This window comes from Nerophis lumbriciformis, linkage group LG15 (genome assembly GCF_033978685.3).
Source record: "Nerophis lumbriciformis linkage group LG15, RoL_Nlum_v2.1, whole genome shotgun sequence".
Lineage (NCBI taxonomy): Eukaryota > Metazoa > Chordata > Actinopteri > Syngnathiformes > Syngnathidae > Nerophis > Nerophis lumbriciformis.
Window position 1 is genome coordinate 24,390,001 of NC_084562.2, and position 22,128 is coordinate 24,412,128.

The 22,128-nt window shown below is 35.5% G+C and overlaps 1 protein-coding gene across 1 annotated transcript in view; it reads right to left on the bottom strand.

Moving 5' to 3' along the window:
* Positions 1 to 22,128, bottom strand: part of LOC133615853 (protein diaphanous homolog 3-like) — a 394,852-nt gene that overhangs the window by 309,792 nt on the left and 62,932 nt on the right. The window contains exons 7-8 of the mRNA XM_061974703.2: positions 15,764 to 15,838; positions 13,847 to 13,916 (exon numbers count right to left, since the gene is read on the bottom strand). Coding sequence (XP_061830687.2) covers positions 13,847 to 13,916; positions 15,764 to 15,838 — 145 coding nt within the window. The remainder of the gene's footprint in view (positions 1 to 13,846; positions 13,917 to 15,763; positions 15,839 to 22,128) is intronic.

Here is a 22,128-nt window from a genome sequence, read left to right on the forward strand (position 1 = left end):
TTGACGGTAGAACGACTGAAGTGGGTTGAAACATTTGGTAGAAGTAGTCGCCAGAAAAAAGGGTGAAAAAAGGGTTTGGAAAAAAAAGGGGATTCTGGAAAATTCCTGGAATTTATTTGAACTTAAAAAAAATGATAGTTTCAATGTGCAGGATGAGTGGAATATGTTGAAGGTGGAATGGTTTGAATCGGTTGAAAAATGTGGGAATTGTGGAAGTGTGAAAAATGGGTAATTCATTTTGAATGGGACACACGTCTTTAAAAACTGAGAATTCTAGGAAATCCGGAATTTTTTACAATTGTTGAAAAGGAGCATTAACTTCCTGAACAGGCTGAATATTTTGAAGTTGGAAAGATTTGAGTCGGATAAAAAAAGTGGAAGTTGTGGAACTTTGAAAAATGTCCAATTCTTTTCAATGGGAATTTCATGGAAATTTGGGAATTTTAGGAAAAGCGGGATTTTTGGGAAAATGATTGGGAGCATGAATGTCCTGAATGAGCTGAATTGGTTGGTATTGGAATTGTTTCAATCGGGCAAGAAATGTTGAAGTAGTAAATGGTATTAGGAAATTTCGGGAAAATCTGGAAATTTTCTGAAAATGGTAAAAAACTTGAATGTCAGAATGAGTTGAAATGGCTGGTGTAGGAATTTTTCCAAATCGGTCGAGAAATGTTGAAGTATAATAGTAATTGAGAAATGGTATTACGGAATTCATGGAATTTCAGGAAAACCAGGGAATTTTTCCAGTTCAAAACACAACTTTGTTTTTTGTCCTGATTAAGAGGAATGTTTTGACGGTGGAACGGCTGAAGTGGGTTGAAAAATATGGGAGGAGTAGTCGCCAGACAAAAGGGTGAAAAAAGGGTTTGAAAAAAAAGGGGATTCTGGAAAATTCCTGGAATTTATTTGAACTTAAAAAAAATGATAGTTTCAATGTGCAGGATGAGTGGAATATGTTGAAGGTGGAATGGTTTGAATCGGTTGAAAAATGTGGGAATTGTGTAAGTGTGAAAAATTGGTAATTAATTTTGAATGGGACAAATGTCCTTAAAAACTGAGAATTCTAGGAAATCCGGGATTTTTTTTTTTTTTACAATTGTTGAAAGGGAGTACTCATTTCCTGAACAGGCTGAATATTTTGAAGTTGGAAAGATTTGAGTCGGATAAAAAAAAGTGGAAGTTGTGGAACTTTGAAAAATGTCCAATTCTTTTCAATGGGAATTTCATGGAAATTTGGGAATTTTAGGAAAAGCGGGATTTTTGGGAAAATGATTGGGAGCATGAATGTCCTGAATGAGCTGAATTGGTTGGTATTGGAATTGTTTCAATCGGGCAAGAAATGTTGAAGTAGTAAATGGTATTAGGAAATTTCGGGAAAATCTGGAAATTTTCTAAAAATGGTAAAAAACTTGAATGTCAGAATGAGTTGAAATGGCTGGTGTAGGAATTTTTCCAAATCAGTCGAGAAATGTTGAAGGAGTAATAGTAATTGAGAAATGGTATTATAGAATTTCTGGAATTTCGGTAACCGGGGAATTTTTCCATTTAAAAAACAATTTTGTTTTTTGTCTTGATTAAGAGGAATGTTTTGACGGTGGAACGGCTGAAGTGGGTTGAAAAATGTGGGAGGAGTAGTCCCCAAGAAAAAAGGGTGAAAAAAGAGTTTGGGAAAAAAAGGGGATTCTGGAAAATTCCTGGAATTTATTTGAACTTAAAAAAAATGATAGTTTCAATGTGCAGGATGAGTGGAATATGTTGAAGGTGGAATGGTTTGAATCGGTTGAAAAATGTGGGAATTGTGGAAGTGTGAAAAATGGGTAATTCATTTTGAATGGGACACACGTCCTTAAAAACTGAGAATTCTAGGAAATATGGGATTTTTTTTTTTTTACAATTATTGAAAAGGAGCATTTACTTCCTGAACAGGCTGAATATTTTGAAGTTGGAAAGATTTTAATCGGATAAAAAAAGTGGAAGTTGTGGAACTTTGAAAAATGTCCAATTCTTTTCAATGGGAATTTCATGGAAATTTGGGAATTTTAGGAAAAGCGGGATTTTTGGGAAAATGATTAGGAGCATAAATGTCCTGAATGAGCTGAATTGGTGGGTGTTGTAATTGTTTCAATCGGGCAAGAAATTTTGAAGTAGTAAATGGTATTAGGAAATTTCGGGAAAATCCGGAAATTTTCTGAAAATGGTAAAAACTTGAATGGTCAGAATGAGTTGAAATGGCTGGTGTTGTAATTTTTCCAAATCAGTCGAGAAATGTTGAAGGAGTTATTGTAATTGAGAAATGGTATTACAGAATTTCTGGAATTTCGGTAAAACCGGGGAATTTTTCCATTTAAAAAACAACTTTGTTTTTTGTCTTGATTAAGAGGAATGTTTTGACGGTGGAACGGCTGAAGTGGGTTGAAAAATGGGGGAGGAGTAGTCGCCAGAAAAAAGGGTGAAAAAAGGGTTTGGAAAAAAAAGGAGGATTCTGGAAAAATCCTGGAATTTATTTGAACTTAAAAAAAATGATAGTTTCAATGTGCAGGATGTTGAAGGTGGAATGGTTTGAATCGGTTGAAAAATGTGGGAATTGTGGAAGTGTGAAAAATGGGTAATTCATTTTGAATGGGACACATGTCCTTAAAAACTGAGAATTCTAGGAAATACGGGATTTCTTTTTTTTACAATTGTTGAAAGGGAGCACTCATTTCCTGAACAGGCTGAATATTTTGAAGTTGGAAAGATTTGAGTCGGATAGCAAAAAGTGGAAGTTGTGGAACTTTGAAAAATGTCCAATTCTTTTCAATGGGAATTTCATGGAAATTTGGGAATTTTAGGAAAAGCGGGATTTTTTGGGAAAATGATTAGGAGCATGAATGTCCTGAATGAGCTGAATTGGTTGGTATTGGAATTGTTTCAATCGGGCAAGAAATGTTGAAGTAGTAAATGGTATTAGGAAATGTCGGGAAAATCTGGACATTTTCTAAAAATGGTAAAAAACTTGAATGTCAAAATGAGTTGAAATGGCTCGTGTAGGAATTTTTCCAAATCAGTCGAGAAATGTTGAAGTATAATAGTAATTGAGAAATGGTATTACGGAATTCCTGGAATTTCAGGAAAACCGGGGAATTTTTCCAGTTCAAAACACAACTTTGTTTTCTGTCCTGATTAAGAGGAATGTTTTGACGGTGGAACGGCTGAAGTGGGTTGAAAAATGTGGGAGGAGTAGTCGCCAGAAAAAAAGGGTGAAAAAAGGGTTGGAAAAAAAAGGGGATTCTGGAAAATTCCTGGAATTTATTTGAACTTAAAAAAATGAGTGGAATATGTTGAAGGGGGAATGGTTTGAATCGGTTGAAAAATGTGGGAATTGTGGAAGTGTGAAAAATGGGTAATTCATTTTGAATGGGACACACGTCCTTAAAAACTGAGAATTCTAGGAAATACGGGATTATTTTTTTTACAACTGTTGAAAGGGAGCACTCATTTTCTGAACAGGCTGAATATTTTTAAGTTGGAAAGATTTGAGTCGGATAAAAAAAAGTGGAAGTTGTGGAACTTTGAAAAATGTCCAATTCTTTTCAATGGGAATTTCATGGAAATTTGGGAATTTTAGGAAAAGCGGGATTTTTGGGAAAATGATTGGTAGCATGAATGTCCTGAATGAGCTGAATTGGTTGGTATTGGAATTGTTTCAATCGGGCAAGAAATGTTGAAGTAGTAAATGGTATTAGGAAATTTCGCGAAAATCTGGAAATTTTCTGAAAATGGTAAAAAAACTTGAATGTCACAATGAGTTGAAATGGCTTTCAGTGACTTTGATCTGATAACATGCACAAAAGTTGACAGAAACAGGTTTGAATGGCTAATCAAGGTTCCAATCCTGACCTGTGACCTGTTTGTTTGTAATGAATGTGTGTGTATAAAAGGTCAGTGAGTTTCTGGGCTTCTGACAGACCATTGCATCTTTCATCCAGTGCTGCATAGATGTTTCTGGATTCTGAGTCATGGGGAAGGCAAAACAATTGTCAAAGGATCTGCGAGAAAAGGTAATTGAACTGCATAAAACAGGAAAGGGGTATAAAAAGATATCTTTCATCCAGTGCTGCACACATTTTTCTGGATTCTGAGTCATGGGGAAGGCAAAAGAATTGTCAAAGGATCTGCGAGAAAAGGTAATTGAACTGCATAAAACAGGAAAGGGGTATAAAAAGATATCCGAGGAATTGAGAATTCCAATCAGCAGTGTTTAAACGCTGAGTAAGAAGTGGAAAATGAGGGATTCAGGTAGACCAGCAAAGATTTCAGCCACAACTGCCAGGAAAATTGTTCGAGATGCAAAGAAAAATCCACAAATAATTTCAGCTGAAATACAGGACTCTCTGAAAAATGGTGGTGTGGCTGTTTCAAGATGAACAATAAGGAGGCACTTCAGAAAAATGGGCTGAATGGTCGAGTCGCCAGAAGAAAGCCGAACAGCACAGAGACGAGCCTCAAAACTTCTAGAACAAAGTAATTTGGAATGATGGCTTTCTTCTGGCGACTCGACCATGCAGCCCATTTTTCTTCAAGTGCCTCATTGTGCATCTTGAAACAGCCACACCACAATTTTTCAGATAGTCCTGTATTTCAGTTTTAGTTATTTGTGGATTTTTCATTTGCATCTCGAACAATTTTCCTGGCAGTTGTGGCTGAAATCTTTGCTGGTCTACCCGAATCCCTCATTTTCCACTTCTTAATCAGCGTTTGAACACTGCTGATTGGCATTCTCAATTCATTGGATATCTTTTTATACCCCTTTCCCGTTTTATGCAGTTCGATTACCTTTTCTCACAGATCCTTTGACAATTCTTTTGCCTTCCGCATGACTCAGAATCCAGAAACATGTGTGCAGCACTGGATGAAAGATGCAATGGTCTGTCAGAAGCCCAGAAACTCACTGACCTTTTATACACACACATTCATTACAAACAAACATGTCACAGGTGAGGATTGGAACCTTGATTAGCCATTCAAACCTGTTTGTGTCAACTTTTGTGCATGTTATCAGATCAAAGTCACTGGGGTTTGTCAACTTTTGATCAGGGTCATTTGGGTACTTTCTTTTGTCATTTTGATTTAAAAAGAGTAAACACAGTTGTTTGCCAATAAATAGCTTCACACAACCATGAAGCATAAGTGGAAGTTTTTGTGTTATCATTCATATTCTCTGAAGAATGGCCAAGAAATCATAAATGCTCCCAGGTTATGTAAACTTATGAGCAAGACTGTATATGGCAGGGGTGCTCATTACGTCGATCGCAAGCTACCGGTCGATCGTGGAGGGTGTGTCAGTCGATCACCAGCCAGGCATTAAAAAAATAATCCTAAAAATGAGCGATCATAAATCTTCACTATGACGTCACTTTCGTCACTTGATTGACATTCACGGCACCCGAGGGTCTTCTGAGATGACGCTGGCTGCTGCCAGCTCATTAAAATGACCGACTGGAAGGCGAGAAACACTTTATTTCAACAGACTCTGGCGCCGTACCTGTCGTCAAAACTCCAAAGACCGACCGCACAGTTGCACAATAAAAGCTCTGCTTCATCCTGCTTGCGCTACCAAAATAAGAGTCTCAGGAAGCTGGCGTGCACAAGCTAGCAAGCTACGGAGTTTGCCAACAATGTATTTCTTGTAAAGTGTATACAAAGGAGTACGGAAGCTGGACAAATAAGATGCCAAAAAGCAACCACTTTCATGTGGTATTGGACAGGAAGGAGGACTTTTTTTCTCCTCCATTCGAAAATGCGGACCTTATCAGCAGCACCACTGTCTGATTCCAATCAATGCAAGTCATCACAATCAGGTAATACACCAACTTATATTCTTGTCTTCATGAAAGAAAGGAATCTATATGTGTTAAACATGCTTGTATTATCTTTAAACACCTTTAAGTTGTTAACAATATTAACTATATGTGTTAAACATGCTTGTATTATCTTTAAACACCTTTAATTTGTTAACAACATTAACTATATGTGTTAAAGATGCTTGTATTATCTTTAAACACCTTTAACTTGTTAACAATATTAACTATATGTGTTAAACATGCTTTTATTATCTTTAAACACCTTTAATTTGTTAACAATATTAACTATATGTGTTAAACATGCTTGTATTATCTTTAAACACCTTTAACTTGTTAACAATATTAATTATATGTGTTAAACATGCTTGCGTTATCTTTAAACACCTTTAACGTATTAACAATATTAACTATATGTGTTAAACATGCTTGTATTATCATTAAACACCTTTAACTTGTTAACAATATTAACTATATGTGTTAAACATGCTTTTATTATCTTTAAACACCTTTAATTTGTTAACAATATTAACTATGTGTTAAACATGCTTGTATTATCTTTAAACACCTTTAATTTGTTAACAACATTAACTATATGTGTTAAACATGCTTGTATTATCTTTTAACACCTTTAACTTGATAACAATATTAACTATATGTGTTAAACATGCTTTTATTATCTTTAAACACCTTTAATTTTTTAACAATATTAACTACCGTATTTTCCGCACTATTAGCCGCACCTAAAAACCACAAATTTACTCAAAAGCTGACAGTGCGGCTTGCGCTTTATATATGGATTAATATTAAGATTCATTTTCATAAAGTTTCGGTCTCGCAACTACGGTAAACAGCCGCCATCTTTTTTCCCCGTAGAAGAGGAAGTGCTTCTTCTTCTACGCAAGCAACCGCCAAGGTAAGCACCCACCCCCATAGAACAGGAAGCGCTTCTTCTTCTACTGTAAGCAACCACCCGCCCGCGTAGAAGAAGAAAAAGCGTGCGGATATTACCGTACGTTTCATTTCCTTTGTGTGTTTACATCTGTAAAGACCACACAATGGCTCCTACTAAGCGACAGGGATCCGGTTCATGAAAAGACGCAATCTCTCCATCCGCACACGGATTACTATTTCACAGCAACTGCCTAAAGACTTTCAAAAAAAGCTGGCTACTTTCCGTGCATATTGTAAAAACAAGATAGCTGAAAAAAAGATCCGGCCAGAGAACATTATCAACATGGACGAGGTTCCACTGACTTTTGATATTCCTGTGAACCGCACTGTGGATACAACGGGAGCACGTACGGTGAATATTCGCACCACAGGGAAGGAGAAGTCATCCTTCACTGTGGTTCTAGCTTGCCATGCTAATGGCCAGAAACTTCCACCCATGGTGATATTCAAAAGGAAGACCTTGCCAAAAGAGACCTTTCCAGCCGGCGTCATCATAAAAGCTAACTCGAAGGGATGGATGGATGAAGAAAAGATGAGCGAGTGGTTAAGGTAAGTTTACGCGAAGAGGCCGGGTGGCTTTTTTCACGCAGCTCCGTCCATGTTGATATACGACTCCATGCGCGCCCACATCACGCTGGTTTTTAATATATTATTAAAGTTTGACTGACCTATCTGACTGTTTTTTTGACATTCCCTTTAGCGCAGTTAGATGCGGCTTATAACACGGGGCGGCTTATAGGTGGACACAGTTTTGAAATATGCCGTTCATTGAAGGCGCGGCTTATAACCCAGGGCGGCTTATGGTGCGGAAAATACGGTATATGTGTTAAACATGCTTGTATTATCTTTAAACACCTTTAATTTGTTAACAACATTAACTATATGTGTTAAGCATGCTTGTATTATCTTTAAACACCTTTAACTTGTTAACAATATTAACTATATGTGTTAAACATGCTTGCGCTATCTTTAAACACCTTTAACGTATTAACAATATTAACTATATGTGTTAAACATGCTTGTATTATCATTAAACACCTTTAACTTGTTAACAATATTAACTATATGTATTAAACGTACTTGTATTTTCATTAAACACCTTTAATGTATTAACAATATTAACTATATGTGTTAAACATGCCTGTATTATCTTTAAACACCTTTAATTTGTTAATAACATTAACTATATGTGTTAAACATGCTTGTATTATCTTTAAACACCTTTAACTTGTTAACAATATTAACTATATGTGTTAAACATGCTTGTATTATCTTTAAACACCTTTAACTTGTTAACAATATTAACTATATGTGTTAAACATGCTTTTATTATCTTTAAACACCTTTAATTTGTTAACAATATTAACTATATGTGTTAAACATGCTTGTATTATCTTTAAACACCTTTAATTTGTTAACAATATTAACTATATGTGTTAAACATGCTTGTATTATCTTTAAACACCTTTAACTTGTTAACAATATTAATTATATGTGTTAAACATGCTTGCGTTATCTTTAAACACCTTTAACGTATTAACAATATTAACTATATGTGTTAAACATGCTTGTATTATCATTAAACACCTTTAACTTGTTAACAATATTAACTATATGTGTTAAACATGCTTTTATTATCTTTAAACACCTTTAATTTGTTAACAATATTAACTATGTGTTAAACATGCTTGTATTATCTTTAAACACCTTTAACTTGTTAACAATATTAACTATATGTGTTAAACATGCTTGTATTATCTTTAAACACCTTTAATTTGTTAACAATATTAACTACCGTATATGTTAAACATGCTTGTATTATCTTTAAACACCTTTAACTTGTTAACAATATTAATTATATGTGTTAAACATGCTTGCGTTATCTTTAAACACCTTTAACGTATTAACAATATTAACTATATGTGTTAAACATGCTTGTATTATCATTAAACACCTTTAACTTGTTAACAATATTAACTATATGTATTAAACGTACTTGTATTTTCATTAAACACCTTTAATGTATTAACAATATTAACTATATGTGTTAAACATGCTTGTATTATCTTTAAACACCTTTAACTTGTTAACACTATTAACTATATGTGTTAAACATGCTTGTATTATCTTTAAACACCTTTAATTTGTTAACAATATTAACTATATGTGTTAAACATGCTTGTATTATCTTTAAACACCTTTAATTTGTTAACAATATTAACTATATGTGTTAAACATGCTTGTATTATCTTTAAACACCTTTAACTTGTTAACAATATTAATTATATGTGTTAAACATGCTTGCGTTATCTTTAAACACCTTTAACGTATTAACAATATTAACTATATGTGTTAAACATGCTTGTATTATCATTAAACACCTTTAACTTGTTAACAATATTAACTATATGTATTAAACATACTTGTATTTTCATTAAACACCTTTAATATATTAACAATATTAACTATATGTGTTAAACATGCTTGTATTATCTTTAAACACCTTTAACTTGTAAACAATATTAATTATATGTGTTAAACATGCTTGCGCTATCTTTAAACACCTTTAACGTATTAACAATATTAACTATATGTGTTAAACATGCTTGTATTATCATTAAACACCTTTAACTTGTTAACAATATTAACTATATGTGTTAAACATGCTTTTATTATCTTTAAACACCTTTAATTTGTTAACAATATTAACTATATGTGTTAAACATGCTTGTATTATCTTTAAACACCTTTAACTTGTTAACAATATTAATTATATGTGTTAAACATGCTTGCGTTATCTTTAAACACCTTTAACGTATTAACAATATTAACTATATGTGTTAAACATGCTTGTATTATCATTAAACACCTTTAACTTGTTAACAATATTAATTATATGTATTAAACGTACTTGTATTTTCATTAAACACCTTTAATGTATTAACAATATTAACTATATGTGTTAAACATGCTTGTATTATCATTAAACACCTTTAACTTGTTAACAAAAACATATGTTTCATAAATAATTAAATATAAATTATATATATGAATGAGGTAGATCCCCACGACTTGATCAATTGAAAAGTAGCTCGCCTGCAGAAAAAGTGTGAGCACCCCTGGTATATGGTATGGACACTATGAACGCCCCCTTTTGGTGAAAAACTATAACAGTGGTAAGTTCCTTCCACATGCTCCAATCTTCCTGAATAGTTTCATGGTGGGTCACCGGGTCACTGGGAATGACGTGCAAGCGTTGTGCGTTCCAGCTAACCAGTGTGAACCCTGAGGCGCACGGGTGTTGCGAGGGCCCGTTTTCAACGCTGCTTGCAGCTTTAAATTATGTTGGCGTCGATCAATTCCTTGGTGGAAAACAAAGAATTGTACGGTGAAACCTCCATTTACTGACCGCAAATCAGCGATCCAATCAGTGCCATTCTAGTCCAGTCTAAAGTGGGCGTACAATATGCCAGTACGTTACGTGGAGTGTGAAACGCATCATAAAAAATGTGTAGGCAGTAAAAGAATGAAAAGCTGTGATGACAGCTGGCAGAGAACACCTGTCTCCTTGGCTTTGTGGCGACATGGCGTCTCAAGAAGCATTTCTAGCCAGCCAAGGTCTGGACTGACAAGAGGCCTACGGGTAAATGTGAACATCTGGTGTCTGTTGAGGCGCAGGATTACACCAGGAGACCTTTCACTAAACTTTGTGCAAGAGTGGCAGCGTCCTTTTCTCCGTTTGTTGGTTTTTTCAGGGTTTCTACGGGTATCGGAAAATCTAATGGGATTATTTTTAATGCACCTTAAAACAAATTTGATGCCCGTTTCCTATTGCAGATTGTTTTTGAATATTAGGGGGGTCCACACTTTTTACACTAAGAGCCTCATACTGAAAAGTCAAGTCTGCAGGGGACATTTTGATATCTTATTTTTTTTTTTTTTTTTAATGTGTCAGCTTGGCTTTACAGGTGACTAACTATATTAATAGTAATTATTAATTCAAACATTTCAGCTCTTTCTCATTACATTCCAATTTTGTTGCTTTTTTTAAATTTATTTTTACTGTTGTTTTTCCCCCTGTAAGAATAGTAATAATAATAACAATAATAATAATAATATTAATAATAATAAACAATTGTGTAACTGCATAACCAATTTTGTCAAAAATGTGACCAGTACAAAAATATTAATATTCAGTTACACATTTAACAGTATACTATTGTTCTTGTATTTTGTTTTTTTAAATCAATTAATTTTCTAAATTAAAATAATATGAGCTAACTAAACTTAGTTTAAATATTAATAAGTCTGCAGTGAGCAAAAATCAGTGAGGTTGAAAAAAAACGAACGTCGTGATACGTTTTTGAAATGAATGTGCCGCGTATGCTTAAGTGATTGAAATACGTAAATATTAAATGTTATTATAAATGTACCCGCCCTGCGATGAGGTGGCGACTTGTCCCGGGTGTACCCCGCCTTCCGCCCGATTGTAGCTGAGATAGGCTCCAGCGACCCCAGTAACCCCGAAGGGAATAAGCGGTAGAAAATGGATGAATGTACCAGTTAGTAAACAGGTGTCAAACACAAGGCCCGGGGGCCAGTTCTGGCCCGCCACATAATTTTATGTGGCCCGCGAAATAAATAAAATAAAATTAAAAAAACAAACAAAAAAAATAAATATATATATATATATATATATATACATATATATATATGTATTTATTTTAATTTTATTTTACTAAATGCATTCTTTTTTTCAGTTTTGACAGAAAAAAATGTATATTTTAAACTTTACTATTATCTGATCATGCCAATTATATTATATACTAGGGATGTCCCGATCCGATATTTGGATCGGATCGGCCGCCGATATTTGCCAAAAAATGCATATCGGCAAGGCATGGGAAAATGCCGATCCAGATCCAGTTTTAAAAAAAACTCCGGTCCGTGTTTTCCAACGCACAGATTTAAATAATACATTCCACTTTTCTGCTGCTCCCTATTTCCGTTCCGCATTTTCCAGCACACCTTCAACACATCCACAGGTCTATGGATTCTCACGCAGTTGCTTTTAGCTGCTGGCATTACACAACAGGCTCTTCCCACTCCTTCTTCTGTCTCCTTCTCAGACAGCAAGCGCAACTTCTTACACACGTCACATACTGTCACGTCATACGTCACATACGTATACGTCCTCTCCCAGCAGAGAGGTAGCAGCATGGCTAACGTTAGCTGTGATGCTAGCGCAGCCGCTAAGGTGCGCGCCTGCTCAAACGTCCTCTGCGCACGGCAAATCTATGCCACGCACAAAATCAAATAAAAAAATAAGCGCATAACAATTTTCGACACACGGACACGACAGAGAAAACCGTTTTCGTCATCATTGTTCAAATATTGTGACGTCTGTCGAGACGCTTATCTCCATTCGGTGCCACACGTCCACACCATCAAAATGCCGAGGCAAAAATTTCCACATCAACACCGTATGAAAAAATTAGTGATTTTTTTAGTTGTGATTTCCTTCTCTGCATGAAAGTTTAAAAGTAGCATATATTAATGCAGTATGAAGAAGAATGTTTTAATGTAGACATGCAAGCCTTGAAAGAACATTTTGAAAATCAAGACTACATTTCCTGCAAATGGGTGCATTTCTACCCTATATTTTAACTTTAGATTTATTCTCATATCAAACTCTTTTGGCTGTCTTTTTGACACTTACATCCGGCGCCCCCCTCCACACCCTGGATTATAAATAATGTAAATAATTCAATGTGATGATCTTGCGTGATGACTGTATTATGATGATAGTATATATCTGATAGTATATATCTGTATCATGAATCAATTTAAGTGGACCCCGACTTAAACAAGTTGAAAAACTTATTGGGGTGTTACCATTTAGTGGTCAATTGTACGGAATATGTACTTCACTGTGCAACCTACTAATAAAAGTCTCAATCAATCAATCAATCAAAACACATAGAATCATCATACTGCTGTGATTATATGCGTCAAGTGTTCATTCAAGGCTAAGGCAAAATATCGAGATATATATCGTGTATCGCAATATGGCCTTAAAATATTGCAATATTAAAAAAAGGCCATATCGCCCAGCCCTAGTTCAATGATGCCATTTCTGTTTGTCATGTATAATTTTGTCTATTATGTGTTTATCCTTGAATAAACAGGTCAGTTTCTTGTTACCAACCATTGTGTATTATTCAAACTCCCCTAATTCAGCTGGCTAGTTGTTATCAAGAGTACTAAAACCCTTTTCAACATGATTCTGACAACTAGGTAAGCTAAATAACTTGAAACTTTAATACATGCTCGGATAGGCCAGTATCGGTCAGTATCGGTATCGGATCGGAAGTGCAAAAACAATATCGGTATCGGATCGGAAGTGCAAAAACCTGGATCGGGACATCCCTATTATATACTGTATTGCAAAACAAGTTTTGAGAGATAAAAACAAAGTTAAATATCTGCTTGTCATTTTATATATGATTTTAAAGCTATAAAGTTATACATAAAAAAAATCTAATAATCAAATGCATATTTCGATTAATCATGATTAATCACAGGTTATTTCCCGCATGCATAATGTAAATTAATTTTAAAAAAGCGGCCCTCTGAAAGCAACCAGTACTGCAATGTGGCCCCCAATGAAAATGAGTTTGACACCTCTGCGTTAGTACATTACATATATACTTACATCATGTATATACAACCTTAATGGAGGTGTTTGGATGTGTTTTTAAGGGTTTTATAGGCAGAATAGAGCGAGTTTGTAAGCTATTTAGAATGCATAAAAAAATACATCCGTCGTCATGACTTTCATGATTGTGAACAGGCAAAATTCCCCCCCCAAAAAGTGCAATTCCCCTTTAGAAGTTTTTACCCAAGTGGTAAACTAAAAATAAATATAATTTACTAAAGTCAAATAAAAAGTTTGTGCATATTAAAAATAAAAGACCTACAATTGCGCCCAAACCCAATAACAATAATTATTAATTTTCTTATAAAAACACAAATAGTTATGGCGACATTACCTTGTTGTTCATGAAGGCTTTTAGACACTGGATGACTTTATGTTGGTTCTTTTTGTCAAGCCGCACCTGCCTAGGGACATAAAGTAGACAAAGCATGAATCCATCTATTTAATAGTGCACGTGTCCACCTAACACCATAACCATTACCTGGAGCTTTAGTCGGGAGATACAGGTCACCCTCCACCCAAACCTTGAAATAATATTTTTCAAATGATTGAAAACGGCGGTGGCCGAGAAGCATAAACCCATTTAACAAAATGTTTGAAACAAAACATTTGTGTGTATATGGTTCTTCCCGTAATTACCTTTGTCATTAAAATTACCTGTGAGAGTCGTGTCACATTTTGTGAAGTAGATTTCACTTGTGTATACTTCTCTGCCACCCTATAAACATCACCTTGCTTTTTGAAATTGGTACTTTAAAGTTAAAGTACCAATGATTGTCACACACACACGAGGTGTGGCAAAATTATCCTCTGCATTTGACCCATCACCCTTGATTAACCCTTGGGAGATGAGGGGAGCAGTGAGCAGCAGCGGTGGCTGCGCCCACGAATCATTTTTGGTTATTTAACCTCTGAAGGCCCAAGCTGTTTGATTACATGCTTTTTTTAATTTCTCTTTGCTATTTGGGCTTATTGGACCCTAATTAAAATAAAAAACTAAGAATCATCTTTTGATATGATGTACTTAGTCCATAAGTACACAAACGTGTACTTCATGTTTCGTGACATGCTAATTCTTATTTGTACACTTTTTTTTTTCCCAAATTCCATTGTATGTTATACTCTTCTGACACCACCAGATGGCAGTATAAGTGTCCACATAAGTGGCCATAAGACCCCAATTCAGTAGTGTACACAATTTTGGAAATAAGAGCTAAAAGGTGCTGTCCACGTATGTGGCCACTAAGGCCTTTAGAGGTTACCCCCTAGTTCCAACCCTTGATGCTGAGTGCCAAGCAGGGAGGTAATGGGTCCCATTTTTATAGTCTTTGGTATGACTCGGCCGGGGTTTGAACTCACGACCTACCCATCTCAGGGTGGACACTCTAACCACAAATAATTAGGGCCCGAGCCATATTGGAATTGCTTCGTTTATCAAAATTCTCCCACTTCTTTAACATTCTAAAAGGGAATTAATGTGCACAATTTTTGCGAGCACGTCCGGTCCGGCAAAAAAATACATACCATATTTTTTGGACTATAAGGCGCACTTGAAATCCTTTCATTCCGTCAAAAATCGACGGTGTGCCTTATAACCCGGTGCGCCTAATGTACGGAATAAATCTGGTTGTGCAGTAGCGCTCCATGCTGTGTCTACTTATAAGATCTCTGTGCTTAAAACGACAGATACTACGCAGATGGGCGGTGATAAATTGCAAAGGAATTTTGCCGACGCCATAAAATGTGGGCGTGGCAGGGCGCCAATCTTTGATCTGATGCTTCGCCTTAAAACTTTGAACATTTGTAACTGGGCTCCACAAACTCAGATCTTCATCGTAATTGATTGAGATGAAGAAGACGACACTTTGGAGCTCTACATGGGTCGGTATCCATTCGTAGTGGGCGGAGCTTAGCGTCAACCATCAAACTGTCATTAGTTTACTTTAAATGATCAGAAATCCTTCCAGACTGGTGTAGGGCTTTTAAGGTCGGGATCGTGACTTGACGTTTGCACTGTGATCGCCCCCTTTTGGTAGAAAACTATAACAGTGGTAACGTCCTTCCGCATGCTCCAGTCTTCCTGAATTGTTTTGATGGTGAGTGTGGGCACTGAGAATGGCGTGCCAACTTGCGAGGGCCCGCTCAACGCTGCTTGCGGCTGTAATTACGTTTGCTGTTCTTGATTGTAATAACACACTTGCATTCACAACAAAATAACAAAAAAATTGTGGATAAAATATAACAAACTCACTGTTTCTTGGCCAGCAGCCTCTCCAAAATGTCAAGCAGCAATCCAAGGCCCTCATGACCAAAGCTCTGCACCCAACTACAGAGAAGAAAAACATGAATATTACAAACCCCGTTTCCATATGAGTTGGGAAATTGTGTTAGATGTAAACGGAATACAATGATTTGCAAATCCTTTTCAACCCATATTCAATTGAATGGACTACAAAGACAAGATATTTGATGTTCAAACTCATAAACTTTTTTGCAAATAATAATTAACTTAGAATTTCATGGCTGCAACACGTGCCAAAGTCGTTGGGAAAGGGCATGTTCACCACTGTGTTACATGGCCTTTCCTTTTAACAACACTCAGTAAACGTTTGGGAACTGAATTTTTGAAGCTTCTCAGGTGGAATTCTTTCCCATTCTTGCTTGATGTCGCCTTGCGTAGGAGAGTTTTAACTTGCACTTACAGATGTAGCGACCAACTGTAGTTACTGACAGTGGGTTTCTGAAGTGTTCCTGAGCCCATGTGGTGATATCCTTTACACACTGATGTCGCTTGTTGATGCAGTACAGCCTGAGGGATCGAAGGTCACGGGCTTAGCTGCTTACGTGCAGTGATTTCTCCAGATTCTCTGAACCCTTTGATGGTATTACGGACCGTAGATGGTGAAATCCCTCAATTCCTTGCAATAGCTGGTTGAGAAAGTTTTTTCTTAAACTGTTCAACAATTTGCTCACGCATTTGTTGACAAAGTGGTGACCCTCGCCCCATCCTTGTTTGTGAATGACTGAGCATTTAATTGAATGTACTTTTATACCCAATCATGGCACCCACCTGTTACCAATTTCTCACTCAGTAAATGTTTGGGAACTGAGGAGACACATTTTTTTAAGCTTCTCAGGTGGAATTCTTTCCCATTCTTGCTTGATGTACAGCTTAAGTTGTTCAACAGTCCGGGGGTCTCCGTTGTGCTATTTTAGGCTTCATAATGCGCCACACATTTTCAATGGGTCTGGACTACAGGCAGGCCAGTCTAGTACCCGCACTCTTTTACTATGAAGCCACGTTGATGTAGCACGTGGCTTGGCATTTTCTTGCTGAAATAAGCAGGGGTGTCCATGCTAACGTTGCTTGGATGGCAACATATGTTGCTCCAAAACCTGTATGTACCTTTCAGCATTAATGGTGCCTTCACAGATGTGTAAGTTACCCATGCCTTAGGCACTAATACACCCCCATACCATCACAGATGCTGGCTTTTACACTTTGCGCCTATAACAATCCGGATGGTTCTTTTCCCTTTTTGGTGCGGAGGACACGACGTCCACAGTTTCCAAAAACAATTTGAAATGTGGACTCGTCAGACCACAGAACACTTTTCCACTTTGCACCAGTCCATCTTAGATGAGCTCGGGCCCAGCGAAGCCGGCTGCGTTTCTGGGTGTTGTTGATAAATGGCTTTTGCTTTGCATAGTAGAGTTTGAACTTGCACTTATAGAAGTAGCGACCAACTGTAGTTACTGACAGTGGGTTTCTGAAGTGTTCCTGAGCCCATGTGGTGATATCCTTTACACACCGATGTCGTTTTTTGATGGATCGAAGGTCTGCAATATCATCGCTTACGTGCAGTGAATTATTTTTATGAAATGAGCCAATATTTGCAAAAAAAATAAGGTTTTTGTATCTTGTCTTTGCAGTCTATTCGATTGACCATAGGTTGGAATGGATTTGCAAATATTCAGTTTTTATTACGAGTTGGACAACGTGCCAACTTCACTGGTTTTGGGGTTTGTACATATAAACTTGATTTGTTTTTTTAGTAATAGTAGGTGCATGTGTGTTGATTTTTTTTTTTTTAGTAATAGTAGGTGCATGTGTGTTGATGTGTTGTTTTTTTAGCAATAGTAGGTGCATGTGTGTTGACTTGTTGTGTATTCTTTAGTAAAAGTAGATGCATATGTGTTGATTTGTTGTTTTTTTAGCAATAGTAGGTGCATGTGTGTTGATTTGTTGTGTATTCTTTAGTAAAAGTAGATGCATGTGTGTTGATTTGTTGTTTTTTAGCAATAGTAGGTGCATGTGTGTTAATGTGTTGTGTATTATTTAGTAATAATAAGTGCATGTGTGTTGATTTGTTGTTTTTTTAGTAATAGCAGGTGCATGTGTGTTGATTTGTGGTTTTTTTTAGTAATAGCAAGTGCATGTGTGTTGATTTGTGTTTTTTTAGTAATAGCAGGTTCATCGGTGTTGATTTGTTGTGTATTCTCTAGTAATAGTAGGTGCATGTGTGTTGATTTGTTGTTTTATTAGTAATAGTAGGTGCATGTGTGCTAATTTGTTGTTTTTAGTAATAGTAGGTGCATTTGTGTTGATCTGTTCTGTGTTTTTAGTAATAGTAGGTGCATGTGTGTTGATTTGTTGTTTTTTTAGTAATTGTACGTGCATGTGTGTTGATTTGTTGTGTATTCTTTAGTAATAGTAGGTACATGTTTGTTGACTTGTTGTGTACTCTTTAGTAATAGTAGGTACATGTTTGTTGACTTGTTGTGTACTCTTTAGTAATAGCAGGTACACGTGTGTTGATTTGTTGTGTATTCTTTAGTAATAGTAGGTGCATGTGTGTTGATTTGTGTTTTTTTAGTAATAGCAGGTGCATGTGTGTTGATTTGTGTTTTTTTAGTAATAGCAGGTGCATCTGTGTTGATTTGTTTTGTATTCTCTAGTAAGAGTAGGTGCATGTCTGTTGATTTGTTGTTTTATTAGTAATAGTAGGTGCATGTGTGCTAATTTGTTGTTTTTAGTAATAGTAGGTGCATTTGTGTTGATCTGTTCTGTGTTTTTAGTAATAGTAGGTGCATGTGTGTTGATTTGTTGTTTTTTTTAGTAATTGTACGTGCATGTGTGTTGATTTGTTGTGTATACTCTAGTAAGAGTAGGTGCATGTGTGTTGATTTGTTGTGTATTCTTTAGTAATAGCAGGTACACGTGTGTTGATTTGTTGTGTATTCTTTAGTAATAGTAGGTGCATGTGTGTTGATTGTTTTTTTTTTAGTAAAAGTAGGTACATGTGTTTTGATTTGTTGTTGTTTTTTAGTAATAGTAGGTGCATGGGTGTTGATTTGTTGATTTTTAGTAGTAGTAGGTGCATGTGTGTTGATATGTTGTTTTTTAGTAAAAGTAGGTGTTGACTTGTGTGTTCTTTAGTAAAAGCAGGTGCATGTGTGTTGATTTGTTGTGTATTATTTAGTAATAGTAGGTGCATGTGTGTTGATGTGTTGTTTTTTTAGTAATTGTAAGTGCATGTGTGTTGATTTGTTGTCACTTTAGTATTAGTAGGTGCACCTGTGTTGATGTGTTGTTTTAGTAATAGTACGTCCATCTGTGTTGATTTGTTGTCTATTCTTTAGTAATAGTATATGCATGTATGTTGATTTGTTGTTTTGTAGTAATAGTAGGTGCATGTGTGTTGATATATTGTTTTTTTTAGTAATAGTAGGTGCATGTGTGTTGATTTGTTTTTTTAGTAATAGTAGGTGCATGTGTGTTGATTTGTTTTTTTAGTAATAGTAGGTGCATGTGTGTTGATTTATTTTTTTTAGTAATAGTAGGTGCATGTGTGTTGACTTGTTGTGTATTCTTTAGTAAAAGTAGATGCATGTGCGTTGATTTGTTGTTTTTTAGTAATAGCAAGTGCATGTGTGTTGATTTGTGTTTTTTTAGTAATACCAGGTGCATCTGTGTTGATTTGTTTTGTATTCTCTAGTAATAGTAGGTGCATGTGTGTTGATTTGTTGTTTTATTAGTAATAGTAGGTGCATGTGTGCTAATGTGTTGTTTTTAGTAATAGTAGGTGCATTTGTGTTGATCTGTTCTGTGTTTTTAGTAATAGTACCGGTAGGTGCATGTGTGTTGATTTGTTGTTTTTTTAGTAATTGTACGTGCATGTGTGTTGATTTGTTGTGTATTCTTTAGTAATAGTAGGTACATGTTTGTTGACTTGTTGTGTACTCTTTAGTAATAGCAGGTACATGTGTGTTTATTTGTTGTGTATTCTTTAGTAATAGTAGGTGCATGTGTGTTGATTAGTTTTTTTTTAGTACAAGTAGGTACATGTGTGTTGATTTGTTGTTGTTTTTTTAGTAATAGTAGGTCCATGGGTGTTGATATGTTGTCGTTTTAGTAATAGTAGGTGCATGAATGTAGATGTGTTGTTTTTTGTAATAGTAGGTGCATGTGTGTTGATGTGTTGTTTTTTTAGTAATTGTAGGTGCATGTGTGTTGATTTGTTGTCTATTCTTTAGTAATAGTATATGCATGTGTGTTGATTTGTTGTTTTGTAGTAATAGTAGGTGCATGTGTGTTGATATTCACAATAATGTAATAAAAAGTCATTATTGGAAACACAATAGCTATAGTTTATATACTAAGGTGGATGTATTCTCTGCTGCTAACTTTGAAATGTAAAAGTTTAGAGATGTTTTAGTTCATGGGAAAGTTTGTGTAATACTGATGAAACAAAACTCCAGATTAAGGAATATCATAATGACAATGAAAACCAACTTAGTCTGGACATGATGGACATAGAACGAAGATTACAAGTGACAACATAGTACTAAAGATAACAAATAAGTAACAACACAGTACTAAGGTTAACATCTCACATGAGAGAATCAGTGTTGACAATGCAGGAGGTGAAAAAAGACGTTACATTGCGAGGTTTGATGTAAATCCACAAGGAGGGCAAACACAAGGTCAGATATTAGAGAGAAATGTGTGTGTGACCGCATCAGAGAGGCAGACACACACACTGTGGGTGAAGGGAATCTAACTGAGCGTTTAGCATTCAGCCGCTGCTCCATGATCCTAAACAAGCTGCATTCCTCCCAGCCACAAATCCAATCAGAACTGATGATGTCATCAGTATTTGTCAAAACGTACATCATAATGCAAGTCAGGAGATGATAGAATAGGAGTAGGATTGGAATTGTGTTGACAAAAAGGTATTTAGGGTGCCCACAATGTGCATGTGTGTTGATTTGTTGTTTTTTTAGTAATAGTAGGTGCATGTGTGTTGATTTGTTGTGTATTCTCTAGTAATATTAGGTGCATGTGTGTTGATTTGTTCTGTGTTTTTAGTAATAGTAGGTGCATGTGTGTTGATTTGTTGTTTTTTAGTAATAGTAGGTGCATTTGTGTTGATTTGTTCTGTGTTTTTAGTAATATTAGGTGCATGTGTGTTGATTTGTTCTGTGTTTTTAGTAATAGTAGGTGCATGTGTGTTGGTGTGTTGTTTTTTTAGTAATAGTAGGTGCATGTGTGTTGATGTGTTGTTTTTTAGTAATAGTATGTGCATGTGTGTTGATGTGTTGTTTTTTTAGTAATAGTAGGTGCATGTGTGTTGATTTGTTGTGTATTCTCTAGTAATAGTAGGTGCATTTGTGTTGATTTGTTCTGTGTTTTTAGTAATAGTAGGTGCATGTGTGTTGATTTGTTGTTTTTTAGTAATAGTAGGTGCATTTGTGTTGATTTGTTCTGTGTTTTTAGTAATAGTAGGTGCATGTGTGTTGATGTGTTGTTTTTTAGTAATAGTAGGTGCATGTGTGTTGATGTGTTGTTTTTTTAGTAATAGGTGCATGTGTGTTGATTTCTTGTGTATTCTCTAGTAAGAGTAGGTGCATGTGTGTTGATTTGTTATGTATTCTTTAGTAATAGTAAGTGCATGTGTGTTGATGTGTTGTTTTTTAGTAATAGTAGGTGCATGTGTGTTGATGTGTTTTTTTAGTAATAGTAGGTGCATGTGTGTTGATGTGTTGTTTTTTTAGTAATAGTAGGTGCATGTGTGTTGATTTGTTCTGTGTTTTTGGTAATAGTAGGTGCATGTGTGTTGATGTGTTGTTTTTTTAGTAATAGTAAGTGCATGTGTGTTGATTTGTTATCGCTTTAGTAATAGTAGGTGCATATGTGTTGATGTGTTGTTGTTTTAGTAATAGTAGGTGCATCTGTGTTTATTTGTTGTCGTGTTAGTAATAGTAGGTGCATGTGTGTTGATTTGTTGTCGTTTTAGTAATAGTAGGTGCATGTGTGTTGATTTGATGTAGTTTTAGTAATAGTAGGTGCATGAATGTTGATTTGTTGTTTTTTTTAGTAGTAGTAGGTGCATGTGTGTTGATTTGTTCTGTGTTGTTGGTAATAGTAGGTGCATGTGTGTTGATTTGTTGTGTATTCTCTAGTAATAGTAGGTGCATTTGTGTTGATTTGTTCTGTGTTTTTAGTAATAGTAGGTGCATGTGTGTTGATTTGTTGTTTTTTAGTAATAGTAGGTGCATTTGTGTTGATTTGTTCTGTGTTTTTAGTAATAGTAGGTGCATGTGTGTTGATGT